This window comes from Pituophis catenifer, unplaced genomic scaffold (genome assembly GCF_029215685.1).
Source record: "Pituophis catenifer annectens isolate HBS135680 unplaced genomic scaffold, rPitCat1.0.hap2 SCAF_9, whole genome shotgun sequence".
NCBI classification, from domain to species: domain Eukaryota; kingdom Metazoa; phylum Chordata; class Lepidosauria; order Squamata; family Colubridae; genus Pituophis; species Pituophis catenifer.
Window position 1 is genome coordinate 20,200,337 of NW_027256889.1, and position 21,511 is coordinate 20,221,847.

The 21,511-nt window shown below is 39.2% G+C and overlaps 1 protein-coding gene across 2 annotated transcripts in view; it reads right to left on the minus strand.

Moving 5' to 3' along the window:
• Positions 1-21,511, minus strand: part of KIAA0319L (KIAA0319 like) — a 56,783-nt gene that overhangs the window by 17,847 nt on the left and 17,425 nt on the right. The window contains exons 3-10 of one of the 2 annotated variants that reach the window (XM_070950236.1): positions 18,046-18,737; positions 11,016-11,289; positions 9,036-9,137; positions 8,678-8,775; positions 8,067-8,154; positions 6,393-6,485; positions 3,406-3,538; positions 881-1,109 (exon numbers count right to left, since the gene is read on the minus strand). In XM_070950236.1, coding sequence (XP_070806337.1) covers positions 881-1,109; positions 3,406-3,538; positions 6,393-6,485; positions 8,067-8,154; positions 8,678-8,775; positions 9,036-9,137; positions 11,016-11,289; positions 18,046-18,737 — 1,709 coding nt within the window. Of the gene's footprint in view, positions 1-880; positions 1,110-3,405; positions 3,539-6,392; positions 6,486-8,066; positions 8,155-8,677; positions 8,776-9,035; positions 9,138-11,015; positions 11,290-18,045; positions 18,741-21,511 lie in introns of both variants that reach the window. The other variant, XM_070950235.1, reaches the window with a different exon arrangement.

Below are 21,511 nucleotides of genomic sequence, written 5' to 3' on the forward strand. Positions count from 1 at the left end.
CAGAAATGCAACAACATCGGCAGGAGAGAAACCTAACCATTTACCCACCTTTTCTATGGATTGAACCAAAATGTCCACTATTTGAGAGAGTGCATGAGACACATTTATTTTCATTACATTTATCAAAAAGCAGAGGGAGATGGATATTCACTAGGCCATGAAATTCCTTGAAAATAAAAGGGGCATGAGACTGCAGCCAATTTAAAGCCTGCCCACTAGTGTGTTTTGAACACAAATGTTAACATTAAGAACCATATTATTTCTTAATAATGTAGAATCATTTGTTATATAAGCAAATATTGGACACTAATTGCCAGCTGTTTACAAAAATTAGTGCATTTTTTTTCAAGTTGAACTGTAAAGAGTATTAAGAAAAGGTTTAGAAGAAAGAAGAAAGAAAGGAGAGAGGAATAGAGGGTATGAAGAGGAAAGGGAAAGAGAGGAATGGAAGAAAGGGGAAAGTAGAGAAAGAAAGGGCAGGGGAGATGAGTAGGAGAGGAGAGAATAGGGGGAAAGAGGGGAGGAGTGGGGGAAAGGAAGGGGAAGTAGGAAAGAGGAAGGAGAGGAGAAAGTAGAAGAAAGTAAAAGAAAATAGAAGAGGAGAGGAGGGAGGGAGGGAGGGAAGGGAAAGGAAGGAGAAGGAGAAGAAGGTTTGTTGTGAAACGAGGGAAAAGAAAGAGTAGAAAAGCAACCCCGAATGCAATTAAAATGACTTATTTGTATGCTTTCTTTAAGAAAATATGTATATGTATGATTAATTATGTATAAAAAAATGTATATTTACATTATTTGTATAAGAAATAAAAATTTAAAAAATTTTCAAAAAAAAAAGAAGAAAAGGTTTAGGGTCTCATTGAAACGGGGGTCCTGGCGATCTTACCTGCATTTCTGCTACCTTCACTTTGCTGTTGGGGCTGAGGGACCATTCGTAGCTGACGATGCCGTGGTCATCCGTGCTCTGATTTCCGTAAAGGGTGATGGCATTTTGAGGCAGAGTGATCACTTGGTTAGGGCCCGCATTTGCCACAGGGGGGTAATCCACTGCCTTGTTTACTGTCAGGCTAGCGGTGGTGGAATTGCTAGCCCCATCAGAATCCACCACAGTGAGGCTAAAATGGGAGAGATAATGAGGAAGTTTAAAGATCAAGCCTGAATGGGCACAATTTCGCAGGCAGCGATCAGAGCTGAACCTGGCAATCAGAAGCATGCTACCTCTGACGTTTTTCACTTGCGTTTATTAGCTCCTAACAGAATTGACTGAAATGTTGAGATGGTGCTTATTTGAACATGTGTGGCAACATCCCTGTCTATAATGGTTATTTGTTTCCCATGCTGCATGAAACTGAAATTTAAGTAAATATTAGTACTTCTGGGAGCAGCTCTAACTGCTGGCTAATTGCATGACACACAGCTTTACAGAGTAACTCTGAAGCCCTGCATTTCTATTCACAGGAAAGTTAGGAGCTGCCTAACAAGCAGTATGGAATTTTCCACTCTTTGCATTGAAGATACATAATTTGTGATTCCACAATGCACCAAGAAATTCTACAAGGCACCAAGCCTCAATTAGCGAGGTCTGGCTGGCCTCCAGGGACTCAGGGGACTTCTTAACAGTGGCCATTATTGAACAGGTCTCTTCCCTAATGGATATGCAGTTGGCTACTTCAAAAGCCTACCTATACCAATGATCTTTTAATCAAGGCTTTTATTACACTTTCTTGCTATGATCTGGGAGATTGCCTTGTACTGGTGGAATTATATCGAATGCACTGCTATTTTTTAAATGTTATTATATTAATACCAAGCTTCATGATGGTAATTTTATATCATCTGGATAGTCTATTAATAAATCTGTTAAAATATTAATGCCATAAATCATTTAAAATAAATTTCAGAATTCAGTTCCAGAGGACATAAGAGGACATTGTGTGGTGTGGCAATTTTATATCATTAAGCATTTGCCAATGCCCTGTAAATAAGGTGAAATTAAAGGAACAATTCGGATAAGATGGGTGGAAGAAGTGACCGAAAAGGTTTTGTGAATAATTTGGTTTTAGATCTGTGGCAGCCTAGTGCAGGCACTTCTGTGTATATGAGTCTCATGAATAATAAGACTTCTTTGCAATTACCAGTTTCAAGCTAGTATTCACTGCCAAAGTAAATACATTTTTAAAGTGTTCCTTAAAAGTGCCAAAGAAATCCTTTCAGAAACAGCTCAAAAGCCTTGCTAAGCATGAAAAAAGAAGCATAAAGAAACAACTTGGCAATTAAGACTAGCACATGATCCAAGATTCACTGCTGGTTTCAAATGCACAGATGAAATCTAAGCCGTCACATTTTATAGGCTATTTGCTATTTGATAATCTGTCTGTTCACTTATGGAGGGGTCTGTTACAGAGCCACGCAAACAGTTCATTATTTAAAATCATTGGCAAAGCAACCCAGGAAACAGCTTTTCAGAGAAGAACATCTGAAGCATATCATCCTACCACTGATCAAAAGGTGGAAAAAAGCTTTTTAAGCTTAAAACATTTCTTCTACAAAGCAAACAGCAGCTATACCAATGAGTAATCCTTATCCTTTAGCTATTAAATTGAAGCCAGCTAGACTAAATACAAAGAAAACTGAATAATAATATTTTTTTCTAATATTTATCTATTTCTAATTAGGACCCTGTAATCCCTTTCATCGGGGTAGAGGCTGGACAACTGAATGGAGCTGAGTGTTTACTGGCCGGATGCTCTTCCTGATGCCTTATTTATTTAAATATATTATAGCTGCCCAAATCCGATGGACACTGTGCGGTGTGCAATCCCATCCATAAAAACAGATAAACCTAGAACTACCGATAGCCCAAACAACAGAGAATTGCTGCAGAATATCTCTAGAAAATTTGACCCTTTTACAAAAGAAGCTAATTTATAGATATCTTCATTATTTTATTATTCATTTTCAGTGTCTTGATAACCCTTAAGAATATCCATCTGAAACTTCAGTTAAACAAACAAGTATGTAAACGCTTTAAAAAAAAAAATAGATGCAGGCCAGGTAGAGGAGAGGGAGGAAGGGAGAAATTTAGAAGGAAATAATGAGGGATGATGAGCCATTGGATATTCTTTCACTAATGTTCCTAACTCACTAAAAGCAACATAATGTGGGACCCAACTGTTTTATGAATGCAGCAACAGCCTCCTGGATCCAGAATGATGCTAGTAGCAGCTTTGCCAGATTATGTGAACTGAGGTGTATATGCTTATATAAGCAGACCACCTACACAGGCTAACAAAAATAAAATAACATTGTGGGTAAAAACAGTGTTGCTGTTCTTAAAATTGATTTAGTTGCTAAGCTTATTATGTAATTAAAATAACACTGTATAATCAGAGGTAGGAACTCTTGACTTACCGGAATGTGTAATTTCCTGGTACCAGGTTGGTCAGTTCCAGAATATCTGTATCAGCAGATACCTTCTCTTCTCGAAGAGGCCCCTTTAGTTCTTCCCAGTGATAGCTGACTATTTTGTCATCATCAGTACTTTCTGGTCCAGTAAACACAGATAATGTGTTATTTTACAGGCCACTTTCTCCATAAACATGCAATACAATAGTCAAATCTACTTAAAATTATAGACCCTATCACAGGCCACAATAATTTAATTTCCAAGAATGATGCTATAGCAGCGATGGCTAACCTTTTTACCATCGCGTGCCAGGAGAGGGGGGGCGGGGGAGATTCGCGCACGTATGCCCACACCCATAATTCTATGCGCCCTGCCCTGTGCGCGCACCCCCCCCCCCAGCTTCTGGCATGCGATGGCCCGGTAGGCCCGTTTTTCTTTCTTATCTGGCTCCAGATCCTCTCTATGCATCTGGGAAGGCAAAAACAGCCTTTCCCACTCCCTCAGAGGCCTTCAGGAGGCCTGAAACGGCCCATTTCCCAACTCTCGATGGGACAGGAAGTGACTTTTTTGCTGTACCGAGCCTCTAGAGGCCTCTCTAGGAGTCTCTGGAGGCTGGGGACAGCAAAAAAGTCACTTCCTGTCCCACCGGGAGTTGGGAAATAGGCCGTTTCAGGCCTCTGGAGGGCCTCCGAGGGAGTGGGAAAGGCTGTTTTGCCTTCCCAGATGCATAGAGAGGATCTGGAGCCAGGTAAGAAAGAAAAACGGGCCTTCCCCACCCACCTCCCAGGTCCTCCGGAGGCAGGAATCAGCCTGTTTCCCTATTTCTGGTGGGCCCAGAAGGTCCGAAAATCAGCTGGCCGGCACGCACATGCGCCCGAGAGCTGACTTGGCGTGCCCACTGATATGGCTACGTGTGCCACGCGTGCCATAGGTTCGCCGTCACGGTGCTATAGCAACCATTAGATTTTTCAGGGGATGATCAAGAGCCCATGGAGAGAAGCTGTCTTATAGATATATTTGATTCCAGTTTCAATCTCCAGAATGTCATGAGTGGGGCAAGAAAAAAACGAAGATGAGACTCTGAATGGCCCAGAGATAATTCTTGCCAACATGTCTAATAGGCTATGTCTTTCTAAAACAGTCTTCCCCAAACCAATGGCCTTTGGAAGTGCTGAAGAAGCAATCTCCAGACTTGTCTGTGGAGATTCTCAATCATCCAAGTCACAGTTGTCCCAAAGGTGCTTTTTTCCCCCCAAAAGGCAACTGGATTCTTTTTTCCTTGAAGAAGAAGAAAACGTTTCCCTTCTTATCCAAGAAGCTGCATCAGTTCAGATGGCGGGGAGGAGGGGATGGAAGGATAGGTACTAATAGTTGAAACTGGATGGTGGGGGAATGGAAGGGCAGGTTCTGATAGGATGGAAGAAGGGGATATGGAAGGCTTGTATTTCTTCGCAGTCACCTGGTCATTAGTACTCTCTCTGAGAGCTGTGTGAGGCCACTTGGGGGTTTATCTGTGCTCTCAGATTCACCTGAATCAGGGTGCAATTGGTTGTGGAAACGTCTTGGAACAGCTGCAAGGGCTGCATTGTAGACTGGAGACAGATGGTGTCTTATTCCTCCCCCTCTCTTGAGGGAGGGGTGTTCAATTTTAACTTAGGTGGATTCTTTTACCCCTACTTAAGCTTTTCTTCGTCTTCCTCAAGGAAAAAACAATCCAGTTGCCTTTGGGGGGAAAAAAGGCACCTTTGAAGCAATCTCCAGAATTCTTTTAGCTGAGCTGGTTGAAAAGGCTAGGAGATACCGTCCCAATATACAGGTTGTCCTTGACATATCACATTGAATTTGCTTGTCAGAAGCCAGCTGGGACGGTCGCAAATGGTGATCACATGATCCTAGGATACTGCAACCAATGTAAATACATACCAGGTGCCAAGTACCTGAATTTTGATCATATGTGACCATGGGGATGCTGCAATGATTGTAAGTGCAAGGAAAAAAGTATAAGTCACTTTTTTTCAATGCTATTGTAACTTTGAATAATTTCTAAACGAATGTTGGTAAATCGAGAACTACTTGTACTTAGGGGAAGCAAGAGTATAGAAGGCTGGCATAAAATACTTTGAGGAATTAAAGCCATTTAGTAGAAAGAGCTAACATACAAGTTGATGATCTTTTATATCCTCATCATTTGCAACCATTTGAACACAGAAATCCTTTTATGATGGCTTTCTTTGTTATTGAAAAGGAAAAGGGAAAGTAGAGCTTATTTTTGAACAGGTGTCAGAATCTCTTCCTGAAAATATGGCAGCATGAAGTTTAACACTAGAACCAGGAAACTGAAAAGCAGTGTTTAATTTTGTGTGTGAGAGTCTTTCAGACATTAAATTATGCATTTGACAGTTATGGCTTGTAGATAGGAAATCCAAGAAGTGAGTAACACTTGACGTGCTCCAAGGGATATCTCTTGTGTTCCTTTTTGCTTAGTGAATCATTGTTGCCTTCCCTAACTTTTCTGATGAACAGACTGCAATGGTTGGGTTGATGCTTGGAAACTGCCAGTTAGGCTGCAAGGAGGGGTCAAGCAAGGGCCTAGCTTGGAGTCACTGCACAGCTGCAAGTGGCATAAGGTTGACCTCCCCCAAGATCTATGACGCAGTGGTGAAATTCATTTTTTTTAGTACCGGTTCTGTGGGCGTGGCTTGGTGGGCGTGGCAGGGGAAGGATACTGCAAAATCCCCATTCCCACCCCATTGTGGGACAAGCCAGTGGTGGTGTTTGCCGGTTCTCCGAACTACTCAAAATTTCCACTACCGGTTCTCCAGAACCTGTTAGAACCTGCTGGATTTTACCCCTGCCGTGAAGCCTTATCTTGTTCCTCCCAGGGGAAAGCAAGCAGTCTGGAGAGATTCCTATAACACCGGTGGGAGACAATAAAGTTAGTAGCTATCCATGACGGTCTCTGATTGCCTGTGTCTGACATTTGAGTACTTACGGCTGCCATCAATGACTGTTGAGGTGGTTGGAAGAGAGATCTCCAGGAATGGGGGTGACACAATGGCCACAGGTGGCTGATTTACTCGAGGCTCTGCAGTGACAAAAGAAATATGACAATTTCCCTAAGAAGATATTAGAAGATATTCGTGGCACATGCCATCTCCTTTAGAAATCCATTTCATTCAGTTGGAGCATAGTGGTAGAAATAAGAACCACAAAAACTCAATGTTGCTTCTGGATTGTGCTTGCTAGACAACCTTAAGATAGAACCCTCTGGAGCTCCAACACCTTTTCCTGTTCACTGTGCAATGTGCTATTCTATCTTTAAAGGCTATTGTAAGGATTAATCAAAGAATCTATTAAAAAGTCTGAATTATCTAGAAATGTTTGTAAAATGTAAAATCATTAGGTGGTTACAGCAACTTTTCAGCTTCAAAATCCTGATAGTAAGGCAAACAGTCCCACCATTAAGTTAAGGTAGTATTATAACCGTTCTCTACAGCCTCTGGATGAAGCGTCTAACATTTTTCAAAGAGTGGGTAGAGAAGCAAGGGTCTCCTCAGTTGGCTGCATATATGTAACATGCTCTCATATTAATGTTTGTAGTATTCAGATGTTAAATTACTTTCTAAATGCAAAATAGGGAATAATGGATAATTTGAACATAGTAGTCCTAAATTCTGGATTAGCAATGCTGGCTGCCCACTGCAATTCATTAGAGATATCCATTCTGGCTGCCCTTATACTAAGAATCATCTTTTGCAAGTAATGCCGTGCAAGTATTCCGATGGATAATAAGGAGTATTTAAAATAACAAGACAGAACAAAAGCTCTATAGAGCTTTTGCAGTTCATAACCAAGGCAACACCATTTATTCAATGCTGTATTGCCTAACATAAAATAATTAGTGGTAAACAGTAAACACTTCCAAAAGCAGGCAGTCTTATTAGACTGCTGGTATAAAAAACAGTCTGTTGCATCCTAGCTAACTTATTTTCATATAAGCTTTATGCATCAAGCCCACTTCATCAGACAGATGGAACAAAACCCCTGAGAGAGATTCTCTTGAGTACATGCAAAGGAAAGGAATAAGAAGAATTCCTAAGAGAATCAGGACACAGAATGGTTAGATGCTGGTCATAATAAGATTTCAGAGGTCTGTGTTTTGCCTCAAAGGGCACTAAATCCAGTATGATGTGAGTTTTGTGTTGTGAAAGTGGTGGCTTGTCAAAATTTAACCTGTCTCTTTTCAAAGAATTACATCACTGGATAAACCCAAGAGAGCAACTGCAGTTCAAGACAAGCCTAGTGTTTTCAGAGGGGCAGAAAGTGGTTTATATTTATTATTCATGCTCAAATTGCTCCCTGGGTATGATCTCACATCATGAAGAAGCATTGCCAAAAAAATTATATAACAACCACCAACAGAAACACTGCTGCTGCTCACACAAAGTACAGAAAGGGAAAAGAGGTGAAAAGAATGTGATAATGACACACTCCTTTTCCTCTCTCAAAACCGAGTCAAACATTTTGCTTAGAAAATATTCAGGTCAGCGATAATTTGGGCCACCTAGCTTGCTTTTCAAATGTTTACAAAGACAGAAAACTGGAAGAATAAGACCTGGGAAGACAATGCAGAACAGAAGGAGTTTGAAGCAATCATTGAGCATACCTGGTTTAACCGTCACATTCACCATTCCTTCTCCGTGTGCGTTATCACCATCTACTATCACATTGAATTCATATAGGCCAACTGTGAGCTGCCAAACAAAACGAGCAGGGATTGTTAAGAAAAGGGCAAGGCTATGATGATATATTAAAAGGAAAATCAATCACAAGGAATATTGGCAGCACGTCTGAGGCAGGCCTTGTTACAATACTGTCCTCCTCTCTTTCCACCACTTCCATCATGAGCTGTAGTCACCAAAAGATGTTGCCACGTGCTCAGGGAACTTTTAGGAGCCAAGGAAAGATTCAGATAAAATGGGATGAAAATAATGAAAAGCTTCAAACTGTTTTATATGCTGCTGCTCCCATGGAACATGTTGTTGTTTAAAAGCGTTCTTCACATAAACTAAAAAAGTAATGCATGTTAAACTAGCTTGCATTCTCATTCTGCGATTTTTACATACTCATGATCCTTAAATCTGTTGCTCTTGCATTCTTGTTTCATTCATTTAACCCTGATAAACACATGGACAACAATGTTTTTATTTGTTGCCACGTTCATCTGAACCTTGTACAATGACACTCCTACCTGTGGTTCTTTCTAGGCAGACTCACCTTGGACAACTTGAGAATCTGAGAATGCTGTCCTTCCATCTCTCCACTATAATCCTTTGGGTGCGTAATCAATCTCCAATCATAGGAATAGCTACTTCCTAGTGGAAGAAGATCAGAGATTATGGGAAGGGCTTATATTTGCATGTCAAAAATTATTCAAAATGTAATGCCAATGTGGGAGGAGCTTATGCAGAACAATGGTTTTCTTTATGCTGCCATATTTATGTGAATAAGTCTTGATTGCCAAAATAGATTTGGCCAGGCTTCCTAGCTTCATCTTCCATTTTGAATTTACACACATTTACCAAACAAACTTGCAAGGGTTACCAAATTCTGAACAGGACTGTTCAGCTCCTACCTTTAGGTGGTGGAGGTAGGACATATGCATTCAGTTCCACTTCATTTTTTGGCAGGGTCACCTGGACACTGTCTCCAGCAGAAACTGCCAATTTCTTAATAACTGTGGAGGAAAATTAACATTCAAACACAGAGCAGAATTGGGGACAATTCACTTTTTAAAAATGTTTTATTTACTTTATTTGAATAACATGTAAAAATTCCATTTCAATCAAACAGTGTGTTGTCTGGGTACAGTTATTTTTAGGCAATCGTAATCAAAATGCTTACAATAACATTCATCACAATAACATTGATACTATAATAACAATAACAATAATATTTAGCTTGTCTATTTTATCGAATTTCCATTTTAACATTTATCCTTTTTATGTCCCTGCATTTCTAACTTCTGTTTTTATTGTCTAACCATTGGTAAAATAAGTCCCATGTCAAAAAGTATTCAGTTTCTTCTTTGTCCTTAATAGTAAGCGTTAGTCTATCCATTTCTGCACATTTTAATATATTCTTAATTACACTCTCATCTGTTGGGATCTCATCAGACTTCCATTATTGAGCATATACAATTCTAGCTGCAGTTAATACATGTAAAATAAAGTATATAGTCTAAGTCTCTTCTTTCCTGTTCTCTTTGAAAAAGAAGTCCATTTCTTTTTCCATATTTTGTATAAATTCTTTATCTTGCAATATCGCTTGATTCAATGTCCATCTCAATTTTCTTTTTTGTCCTTTCCATACAACTTTTATCAGATTGTGATCTGCTTCTCAATTAATATGCTACAATATTCTGTACATTATGGTCTCAGGCTTGTAGATAATACCCATCTCTCAAAACATTTTACTGCCCCACCCCAAGCTAATACAGAAGATTAAAAACTTTGCTCTTCTGGAGAAACTAGTTTGAACACTGTGCCCTGAACCAAGGAGATTTGTTAGGAAGTGTGTAACAAACAAGACCAGCTAAACTAGATACATTTCAGGAGAGAATATGAGTTTTATTTCTCAGGCAAGGAGAGGCAGGAATCTTGATTTATTCAATGTGAACCTTATTTATTTAAAAGACTTGCATGGCTGCTCATGTTAGAGAACAACTTAGTGCAGTTCCAAACAATAAAATCACTAAAACACAGACAAACAAAAAACAAACAAAAAACTGGCACCTCAATCATCCTTCTGGGATGTTCCCCCAAAACTACCCACAGGTTCTCATCACTTTCTACCCCGGTGCCTGGATCTCAGACTTCTATAAATGTGCAAAGGGTCAGAATTCTGAGTTGGAAATTGAAAAACATTTTAAAGTCCAAGTATGTAGTCAGAGCTCACAGAACCATGACTCTGTAGTATTTTGAATATTTGGGTATAGACAGTTAGCACTGAAGCTGATAATCAAATCTTGTTTCAATTTAAGGAAAGCAATACAAGTCTCTTTAAATAGCTCCCTTGCAATAGCCAGATGAGGAAAGCAAATAACAGCCAACATTTGCAAAGAAAGAAGAGCAAGACATATTAATAAGAATACATCTGGATTTTAAATAGTTCAAAGCCAGGCCACCATCCATATTCCTGAGTACTGAATAAATTCATAGAGAAAGAGTTAATCTTATTTTTTTTATTCAGTGTTTTTTTAGGAGGCTAAAACGAGGATAATAGTTGCACACAAGAATTTTAAAGACATACTGGGTCAATAGAGAATGAAACTAGAAAATAATCAAAACGTATGCCCTCTTAATTTGTCTTCAGATCTGGTACAACAGAATCAAAAGATCTGTTTTTGAGCTAAGATAACAAAATTTGCTGTTTTTATAAAAGTATTGGGAAAAAGTTATCTTCCAAACTAGCTAGTTTAGTCAGTTTAGTTTATTGATTAGCCCATAGGCCATACCAAAGTTATCTTCCAAGCATTGTTGACAATACCAATGTTAAGAGAATCCAGAATTTGGATCCTGGTTAAGAACATTTAAAGAAGGAAGTTTGCTCTTACCTGGTGTAGGGGCAGGAGTACTAGGTACCATAGCAGGAGCCGTCAGAACTGCAGTAACACTACCATTGATGGGAATGCCAGTTGGAACAGGGATAACTTGTGGCACCTTCCCCAAATCTTTTCCCAGAAGACTGTTAGAAGTTGGAATGGCTTTTTCTAAAGAGAAGGTCTGGATGGAAACATTGTTGGATAGTCTGGTTTTCTCTGAGTTCCCAACAGGACTGGGGAAGATGGTTGATGAAGTGGAATATGATGTAGCAACTCCTGTAGGGGCCTAGAATTTACATGAGAGAGACAGAGAGTTTGTGAGAATAAACATCAATTACAATTTGTAATAAATAACAGTTCTCAATTCTTAAAAAATAACTTAATTCTCAATTGTTATTTTAGAGGATTTCCTCAGTTCTGCTGCCCAGAAATTATACCCCATTCATGAATTACAGAGATAATACTGCCATTAGACAGTAAAATTATTCCTAAATATTGCTTAGTTAATAAATATTTTGTTGTTGTTTATCAATCAGATTTCTAAAAAACATTAATATTAAACTAAATTAAGCATACAATACAGCTATAACACTGTATTGTAGGAATTGTAACAGAATTTCAATTTTATTTTTTAGGACTATAGCAAGGGTTAGGGTTTGTACTTTTATTTGTACTTTTGTGCTAGAAATACTTATTATTTAAGCATATGGTATACATTACATACAGTATCTTTTCAAGGACAGAGTTATAAAACTGAAGATCACCATTGAGAAATCCTATTTTGAAGACCTGCCAGCCAGCCTAGTAGCGAAAATGCAAATTGGGTATATATTATAGTATCATAGATGCAACATATTTGCATCAAGTGATTGGGCCAAGTGATTGTGGATTGTTAAACAGGTGAGTTACGTAAAACTGAGGTGCTGTAGAGCACACTGGTTCTCAGCTAGGATTCTTAAAGGAAGCTAAGAATATCAGATTGCAAATATATATTGCTGATGTGAAAAAATGCACCAGGTATGTTCCATATCCGTATCCAGGCCCTGATGGGGGACATAGGAGAAAAAGTTTGAGAAACATTATTTTAGAGGATGAGGATCACTAGGATGATGATGATTAATGTTGGATAGCAGAAGTATTGAGATTATGCTAGCTATCTAAAACAAGACAAATAAAATTTTATTTTCTATTCACTCAACATTTATCTTGCTTGCAAGAAGGATTTCCGTCTTCATGGTCAAGAATGTGAGTGAGGGGTTTGTTTTGGTAATATATATTATTATTTTACTCAGAAACTGATCAGACTGGTGTAAACAAATCTAAGGAACAGATGGAAACAATTTCCTTTCTTTCATCAGGAAATTCTTTCACAGACCTTCCCCATTCCAATGGGTTGCCTGGAGCAGCACGAACCAGGCATTTCAGTTTTAACTGGGCTTATCTGTATAATTGCATATTTTCTTGATCCTTTTTATATAGGATCAATCAAATTCTTAAACTGAAGTATCCAGAAACATCTATGATCTGGGCCATGTTTATAAAGAAAAATGCAGCATATGTTATTGCGGTTGAATAAGTTATTTTTATTACTAAACATGTGATTTGGGAAGAGAGTTAGAAGATAAAATTCTGGGCCCCGGTCTCCTATGAAAGAGCTTGAGACAGTCAGAAAAGGAGATTTGCTACAAAGGTACTACCAATTAGAACCAAAACACTGAGCACAAAACAGACGTTCAGTTGCAGATCGTAGAGTAAAAAAATAGCCCTTGAAACCTGCTAGCAGTTAGAACTGCCAGAATCTGATGAGTTACTCCAATCTTTAATACAGTCCTCAACCTATAACAGTTCATTTAGTGACTGTTCAAAGTTACAATGGCACTGAAAAAAGTGACTTATGATTGTTTTTCACACTTTCAAGCATTGCAGCAGCCCAATAGTCATGTGATCAAAATTTGGATGCTTGGCAACTGGTTCATATTTATGACAGTTGCAGCGTCATGCAAAGGTCATGCGATCACCTTTTGCGAACTTGTGACAAGCAAAGTCAACGGAGAAGCCAGGTTCACTTAACACTTGTGTTACTAACCTAACTACTGTAGTGATTCACTTAACAACTGTGAGAAGAAAGGTTGCAAAATGGGGCAAATTCACTTAACAAATGTCTTGCTTAGCAACAGAAATGTTGGGTTCAATTGTGGTCATAATATTCACCACTAGCTTTAATATAGATTTGCCTGATTAGCTGGAGCAAAAATGGTTTCTAACTTCTCTAAGATGCTATTTATCTCTCCTATCTGTTCTAAGATGCTATTTATCTCTCCTATCTCTCCCATCAATCCCTTGGAGAAATCAGAAATCATAGTACACTCCTTGGTTTTTAGGTGTTTGATTTCTATCTTGTCAATGTTCATAAGCAAGTTTATGAAAACCAGTCTTAATCTTTTTTTCCCCCAGTCAAGTTTATTAAAAAATTTCCAGCAAGATTTTCTCTATTTCTATAAAGAGGATGCACCTTCTCCTAGTTGGGGCATCTCCTAATTGGGACATCAGAAATGGTGCTGATTTCGTTACTGTGTGAGAATAAAACTTCCTTGCAACAGAAACATTTGAGAAAGCAAACTTACAAGAGATAATTTTAGATTGCAGGAGGTTCTGTAGATATCAACTTCCTGTTCCACACTAATATTTTTAAAAATATTGGTCTTGCATCGGTATAATTAAAAAAAAATTAAGTACCTAACAGGATTAATAAAATAAGTCTAAATGTCAGTATGTGAGCTTGAATTTGACAGTAGAAACTGATTCAACAAGAGAAATGTGAAGCATAGCTTGCTGATCAAAGTCACTGCTGTTTCACTGCAGAAGGACTGCAGAAACAACCTATTAAAATTCTATGGTTGCTAAGACAGAAAAATAGTAGCTTTAGCTTTATTCCTAACATTTGTTACAGCAATCACTTCTACTCTTCACTGACTGGTTTTTTCTGACTCCTTATTGTGGGATAACAAAAACATCTCTATTTTATCCTATTTTCCTTTTCTATTTTCCAAAAGCCATAATTACACTGCATTTGTCTTTTTCTGGATACGTTAGAATGTGCATTGAACCTCTGATATGACAAATGACAGGGAACACTGTGCATCCAAAAGATAATGCTGAGAAATTAAGAGAAAGGGAATTGAGTTTTACCAGTAATGAAATATTGCAATCTGAGAGCTAGAAAAATATAGATTCTAGAAAATAAACTCTTATAAAAAGTAGTCTTTCTATTTAGTGTATGTTAACTCTGCCTGTGACTTTCTCAGTACAGTGGTACCTTGGTACTCAACTGCTCTGAAATTCATCAAATATGGTACTCAGTGCATTTTGACGCAAACAATTTGTGCCAGTACTCATTGTTTGGTACTCAACACACAAGCTAGAACTTGTTGGTGTTGGCTGCCTTGTGACTCACTACATTATTCCTTATGAGAAAAAAGTATTTGGTACTCATCATTTTTGATACTCGTTGCACCTCCTGGAACTAATTAATGATGAATACCGAGATACCACTCTATCTAAATCAAAGATGGATAAAACACCCTTTTATTTTGATTACTTTGCTCAGTTTCTTGAATAATATTAGTATAGCTTTCAACCCCAAAGCCATTTAGGAGCAACAGAAGGTTTTTATATTTTGGTAAAAAGCTACAGAAAAATGGCAAAAAAACAGTTCAAATATTTAATTCACCAAATAGATTATTTCTGTCACTAGCTCTGGATCTATATTGGTGTTTGTTCTATTGTATTGATATATCAGAGATTATCCAACTTCTCCTCCTGGTGCTATTTTCTCTTATTTCTTTGGTGATAGTTTGTGTTGTGGGGAAGCAAGTGCAATTTTCTCATCTCTGAAAATTCAGTTTTCCACTATAGGGCAAAACATGACCCCTTCTGCCTCCCACCTCAAAGTAATGTGTTTATTATACCATTTTGGACATTCGTTGTATTAAGGCCATGCAGAAGCTTTAACATGACCATGATAATTAACTGCACATATTAAAGGTCTCCCTCCTTTCTTAGGCTCATTATGTGAAGATTAGTATCTGTGGAGTCCTTGGCATCTCTCCACTGATAACATAATAATAATTTTAAATTTTCTTCATTTCTCTCAATTTATGATGAGAGGGAGGGAGGGAGGGAGGGAGGGAGGGAAGGAGGGAGGGAGGGAGGGAGGGAGGGAGGGAAGGAAGGAAGGAAGGAAGGAAGGAAGGAAGGAAGGAAGGAAGGAAGGAAGGAAGGAAGGAAGGAAGGAAGGACTGGCCCAAGTTTACCCAGTTGACTTGGGCAAGTTTACCCAGTTGACTTTGGCAGGACCAGAACTCACCAGGTTTCTAGCCTGATTCTACTATACCAAATTTGCTCTTGAGAAAACGTTACTATGGTATTATATGCATATGATTGGTTTTAAAAAATATACATATTATTTTCTTCTCCCCCATTCTTCAGAATTACATTTCTTTTCCTACCACTCCTACAGTTATAAGATGCTCAGTTTCAGACTAGCAACTTCTATAGCAGCAGTGTAAAGTACAGTGAAGAAAAGCAGGAGCAGAAAGGTTTTTATAATCCTTCAATCACTTTTGAAAATGCTCTCTCCTGGCAACAGATCTAATTAACTGCACAAGACGCTTTTTTCCAGGCTCATTGGAGCAATGAATTGAAGAACTTTTCCTAGAACATAAAAATGGCACAATGTTGTGCTATAAGGCCACACTTTTAAGTTACCTTGAGAAGCAAAACAGCAACCTTGCAAGACACTTAAAAAGGATCACAACTGACTCTTACATAAGGATAAGAAAGGCTGGTTTCCACATTTTCACATTATAAAGGCTTTTGCTTCTGAAAACCTTACATTCCTTCAAAGCCCAGCATTTGAGAACTTTGAAAGTGATAGAAATTTGCTATTAAAAAGGCATAAATGAGTCTTTGCCAGAGTATCTTATGAACATGAGCTGGAATTGCAGCAAAATGTCATTATCAGAATATCGAGAGAAAAGTGACAATTCAGGATGCGGTTAAAAAAAGGATGCAGTATGCTTCAGTTGAATTCAGATGAAATGTGTATTTACTGCTCAGGCCAGGAAGGATTCAGCACAGGGAAGATAGCGTTATCTTTCTGACATACCAAGTAACAAACTCTTGTGAGAGGCCAGATGTTTATAATTTAAGGGACATGTTATTGCTAAGACAGAAAAGCTGAACAACTCCTAGGTGATTAAAAAGTCAAGGGACAGCAGAGGGATAGAAGGGACAACTAAGGCAAAGCAATGCCATGTAGCTGTTTCCCATATAAAATGGGTAATTTCCAAATTTCCCGGAATGTCTTTTGGCTCTGTTCCATATCCTGTTCTATATCCTGTTCCACAAGTTTAGCAGTTCTCCTGTCACAGCTGCAAGGTGACCAAGGCCTGTAAATACTGCACCCAGCTATATGGGAAGCAGGGGTGAAATCTACTTACCTTCCCTACCGGTTCGAAATGCATGTGCCGCACGTCACATGTGTGCGTGGACCCTCTGCACATGCGCAAACCCTTCTGCACATGTGCAGAAGGTAAAAACCGGTTACTTCGGTTGTTACTTCAAAGTAACAACAATCGGGCAGGTGGGCGGAGCCTTGCGCTGCTTTTGCTACCGGTTCTCCGAACCACCCACCGCCATCGCTACCGATTCGGCTGAACTGGTCCGAACCGGTAGCATTTCACCCCTGATGGGAAGATCATATTTCAAGAGTTACATTCTTTCTGCAATAGGTGAAGTTAAGCAGGATATGATTCTGAGCCTATTGGGCTTCTCCGTAGTTGCAAAAACCTTGCTTTTTTTGTCATGTCCTGGCGTAGAAAGGAGATGTCTGCTCCTCAAGGGGAATTTTTAGTTAGGAATATCTTTGAATATTCTCCCCAATGTGCTAAGGACTGGTTGATTTTGTCTGTTGCTGGCGGTTACTGATCTAATGTTTTAATACTATTAAAGCCACCTAGAGTCATCCTGTGATGAGGCCATGCAAGTGGACAATTAAGTAATTTTATTTCCCAGTTCAGGATTTTTTTTTTTTTAAATTTGATTTATATGCTGCCCTTCTCTGGAGACTCAGGGCGGCTTACAATGCACTAAGCAATAGCCTTCATTCTTTTGTATATTTCTACAAAGTCAGCTTATTGCCCCCACAAACTGGGTCCTCAATTTACCTACCTTAGAAAGGATGGAAGGCTGAGTCAACATTGAGCCTTGGCGAGATTCGAACCTGCAGTAATTGCAGGCAGCTGGTCTTAATAACCAGCTTAATAACAGGGTGCCTTAGACCACTGTACTACCAAGGCTCTTTTAGTGAAACCTTTACTATAGAATGGTTAACACCAATACAATGGAATTACTGCACATGTAATTTACAATAAAAAGCTATATTTTGATACAATCTGTTTCAGTAACAACTATCTGCAACATTTGAAGCAATATGCCAAACAAATGGAAACATATTTATAGCTTTTAATAGTTCTGTTTGCTATTTTTGCTGTGTGAAGAGACATGTTGATAAGCAACAAGCTTTAATATCAACCTTGCAACTGCAGAGGAGAGTGGAGAGCATTCTGATGGCTGCAAATTAATCCACACTTTCTCTTTACCCTAGCTTTACCCTAGCTTTGGCAAATGTGTAGCCAAGAGTCTGGGTTAGGGTCAGCCTGAACTTTAGAGAGGCGCTGGGTCAAACCAGCACAGCTTCCCTACTTCAGAATTTACTTATTTACTTAGAGATATGTATGATTTATCCAGTTTTGTCAGGTTAAAAGAATACAGATGCTACTCTAAAAGTCTAAGCAAACAATCCCCTATACATATATAGATCAAGAGAATATGGACTGATTGTTTAAAGTCAAGTGAACTAGTTGGGTAACTGTCAAGGTACCTGACAGGATCCGCCAAGATAACAAGAGGTCAAGGTCATAGAACTTCTGCACTGCCATTGGCTTGAGTAGCATTACTGCCCTTCCAGGGATTCACTTACCCCCAAGGAGCCACTCCCACCAGGGTCATGCTCTCTGTTCATGTGATCGCTGTTGGAAGAAGATGGGCTTTGGGGCTTCAGTTCTTTTGAATCCTTATAATTTGGCAGGAGGATTTTTTCCACTTTAGTATGGTTTCCTGAAAGGTTTGCTTCTGGTCTTGAAGACTGCGGTTCTGTAAGATCCTTGTGAGTAGGTATTCTATCCAAGGCTTCTGATGGAGCTGGATGGTTTATAGAGCTTCCAGCACTGGAGTCCACATCTCGCTTTAGAGAATTTCCCCTGGCATTTCCTAAATGCAATGCGTGAGCAGGCAGCTCTTTGAAGGACCTCTGTATCCTTGATTTACTCTGATGTCTCTCCTTCCAGTTCAACCATTTGGGAAGATGGGCTTGCCTCTCTTTGGCAGGTTGGGAATCTACATCAAGATCAGATTTTGTTACAAAGACCATGATGAGGTCCATCATGTCAGTTCTGATCTCTTGACACTTATGAGACTTAGTACAGTTCACCTGGATGCAGATAGTCCCCATGAGCCAAAATGCATCACAGGCTGGGGTTTGACAACAAGCAGCTTGACAAGAGTGGATAGAGTGCAATCCTTCTAGCAGCTGGAGATGGACACTATCTGATGACCTCAAATTGCCTTCTTCCAAAGGCTTTGCAGACTGGCAAACTCTTCTGCTCCAGCTTCCTTCTGTGCAAAGAGAAGTAAAGTTATAACCATTTTAAAGAAGCAGTAAAAACAAAGGCAAAATGATCACCAGTGGTTGGTTTGCTCACCTGTACAGCAACAACAAAGGTGATAAATCATTCAGTTTCCCTTTTCTTATCCAGAAACATGGTGGTTGTTGCCATCATTATATTTTTGGTCAACTCAAGGTGGAGAACATACCTGGTACACCTGCCTCCTATTTTCCCCACAACAGCAACCCTGTGAGTTGGGTTGGGCTGAGAGGGAGTGACTGGCCCAGTCACCCAATTGGTTTCATGCCTAAAGGAGACCTAGAACTCACATCTCCTCGTTTTGAGGTCAGCAATTTAACCACTATACCAAATATGCTCTCTTATATTCAAATGTTTATGTTTAAAATAAGAGGGAGAGAAAGGAAGCAGTATACCAGCTGCTCAATGAAAACGGCAAAATGCTAAAAGATAACAAAGAAAAGGCGGAACTATTCTTGAACATACTATTGTGGAGTCAGAACACCAGCGCCCACTAACAAGTCTGCTGCCCCAATTCTGATACTTTGTTATGAAGTTGGGCAGCCTTATTTGTCAAATAAAGAAATAATCAATAAATCAATCTTGCCTAACAGTAATTGCATTTTTCCAGTAGAAAAAAGTGTTCCAGAAAGTTTATTCACCAGCTATATTCCTGAAGCTGCAAAATACTACCTCTCAACACCACCTCGTGTTTGCTGTAAGGCAAGGGTATCAAACTCAATTTCATTGAGGGCTGCATCAGGGTTGTGTTTGATCTCGGGGTGTGTGTGTGTGGCCAGGGTGGGTGTGGCCAGCTTGACGTCACTGTCGGGGGTACCTGTGGTCACCCAAGCGATCTGCCAGCAAAAACAGGCTCCCGAGCTCCGTTTTTGGCTGCCACGGCCTCCTGCAATCCTCTGCCAGTGAAAACAGAGCTCGGGAGCCCGTCTTTGCTGACAGAAGCACCGTGGCCTGGTCCTTCGCTATTTCCAGGGCAGCCCTGCAGGCCAGATCTGGCCCCAGGATCTTGAGTTTGACATCCTTGCTGTAAGGCATGAAAATATTGTCAGATATATTACACTAATTATTGCAAGTCTACTGAGATATATAAGCTTATTTAGTTCCTAAATGAAACTTGCAATAACAGCAATATATCGCTAGAATTATAATTAGTACCTTTCTGAACAAAAAAAAATGTCATTGCCACTGACATTTTTAGGTGAGGTGATAAATTCCATCTATTTAGTGACAAACAAAATACCTCTTCATTGATTTGGATTTTGCATCAGTGACAAAAATATGCTTCTCTTTCCTCATTACATTAAAAAACGATGAGCTCACACATGCATATTTTACAGTCAGTAACTACAGCCTATTTGACAGAACATTGCCTTTTCTCACTGCACCACGATATTAAGAGGACTAGAATCCAAGAATAAAAACTAAACATAACCCTCCTACTCTTCAATATGAATCAATTGTGGCATTTCATTGTGATACATGATGTTAAATGATAAGTAGAAAGAAATACAAGTTATCTAGGGAACTCTGACTAAACAGGGCCGGTTTGAAATCTCTAATATAGGCTCCATCAGAAGGCTCCTTATCTTCATGCCATCCCAGGGTTGGGTTTTTTTTTTTTTTTTGGCAAGACCTCTAGTCTAGACAATGATTAAAAGATCATTTTGTCCCAGGTCAGGAATACTAACAACGAATTCACCTATATTCAACTGCTTTTAGGATTCTGACTGCACTACGGTAATCTGGTAATCAGATAATGATTCAGCATCTTAATTAATACAACATTGTAATTAGTAATATATAATTAACAGGGCCCATATTTCTGGACTACAGAAGAATGAAAAATTAGATGGACATTAATAAACAAATTTAGCTCTGTTTCCCTGTTTTCATAAGTGCACTCATTAAAATAATTTGATGGAAAGTAGTATCTGATTTCTCAAGAGAATAGATCTGTTATTCCCAACCCTGTGAAGTGACAGTGCTGGGATGTTTTCTACCTCACCAACCCAACCTATTGGTAGACATTTTTTTCTCCTGTGCTGTCCATTTTATCACAAATAACACCAAGAGTTTTTGCAACACTACTCTTAAGAGACATTATGGGATATATCCAGAGGTGGGTTTCAGCAGTTCTGGAGAACTGGTAGTGGACATTTTGAGTAGTTCGGAGAACCGGTAGTAAAAATTCTGACTGGCCCCACCCCCATCTATTCTCTGCCTCCCAAGTCCCAGCTGATCGGGAGGAAATGGGGATTTTGCAGTAACCTTCCCTTAGATTGGGGAGGGAATGGAGATTTTACAATGTCCTTCCCCTGCCACGCCCACCAAGCCATGCCATGCCCACCAAGTCATACCACACCCACCAAGCCACGCCCACAGAACTGGTAGTAGAAAAATTTGAAACCCACCACTGGATATATCTCCTTTGAGCTGAAAAGATGGGAGAAAAACTCCTCTCTGTGCGTACTTGAATATAAACTGATGAAAAAGTAAAACATTGCAAAAGTGCTTCCCATCTTCACCCACAAATAACTGACTGCCTCGAACATCTTAAAGTGACCTCACCGTTTCCCAGCATCATGTGGCATTTGTATAATCAGCCAGAGCCACTTATTTTCCTGACAAACATCCATGGTCCTAAATGCTCAAAGTATCTTTTGGAGTCTGAACCTGAAATGTTGAGCTGTCATACTTGTTGCTGTATTACATATTATTATTTAATATTCTATGTATATGTAA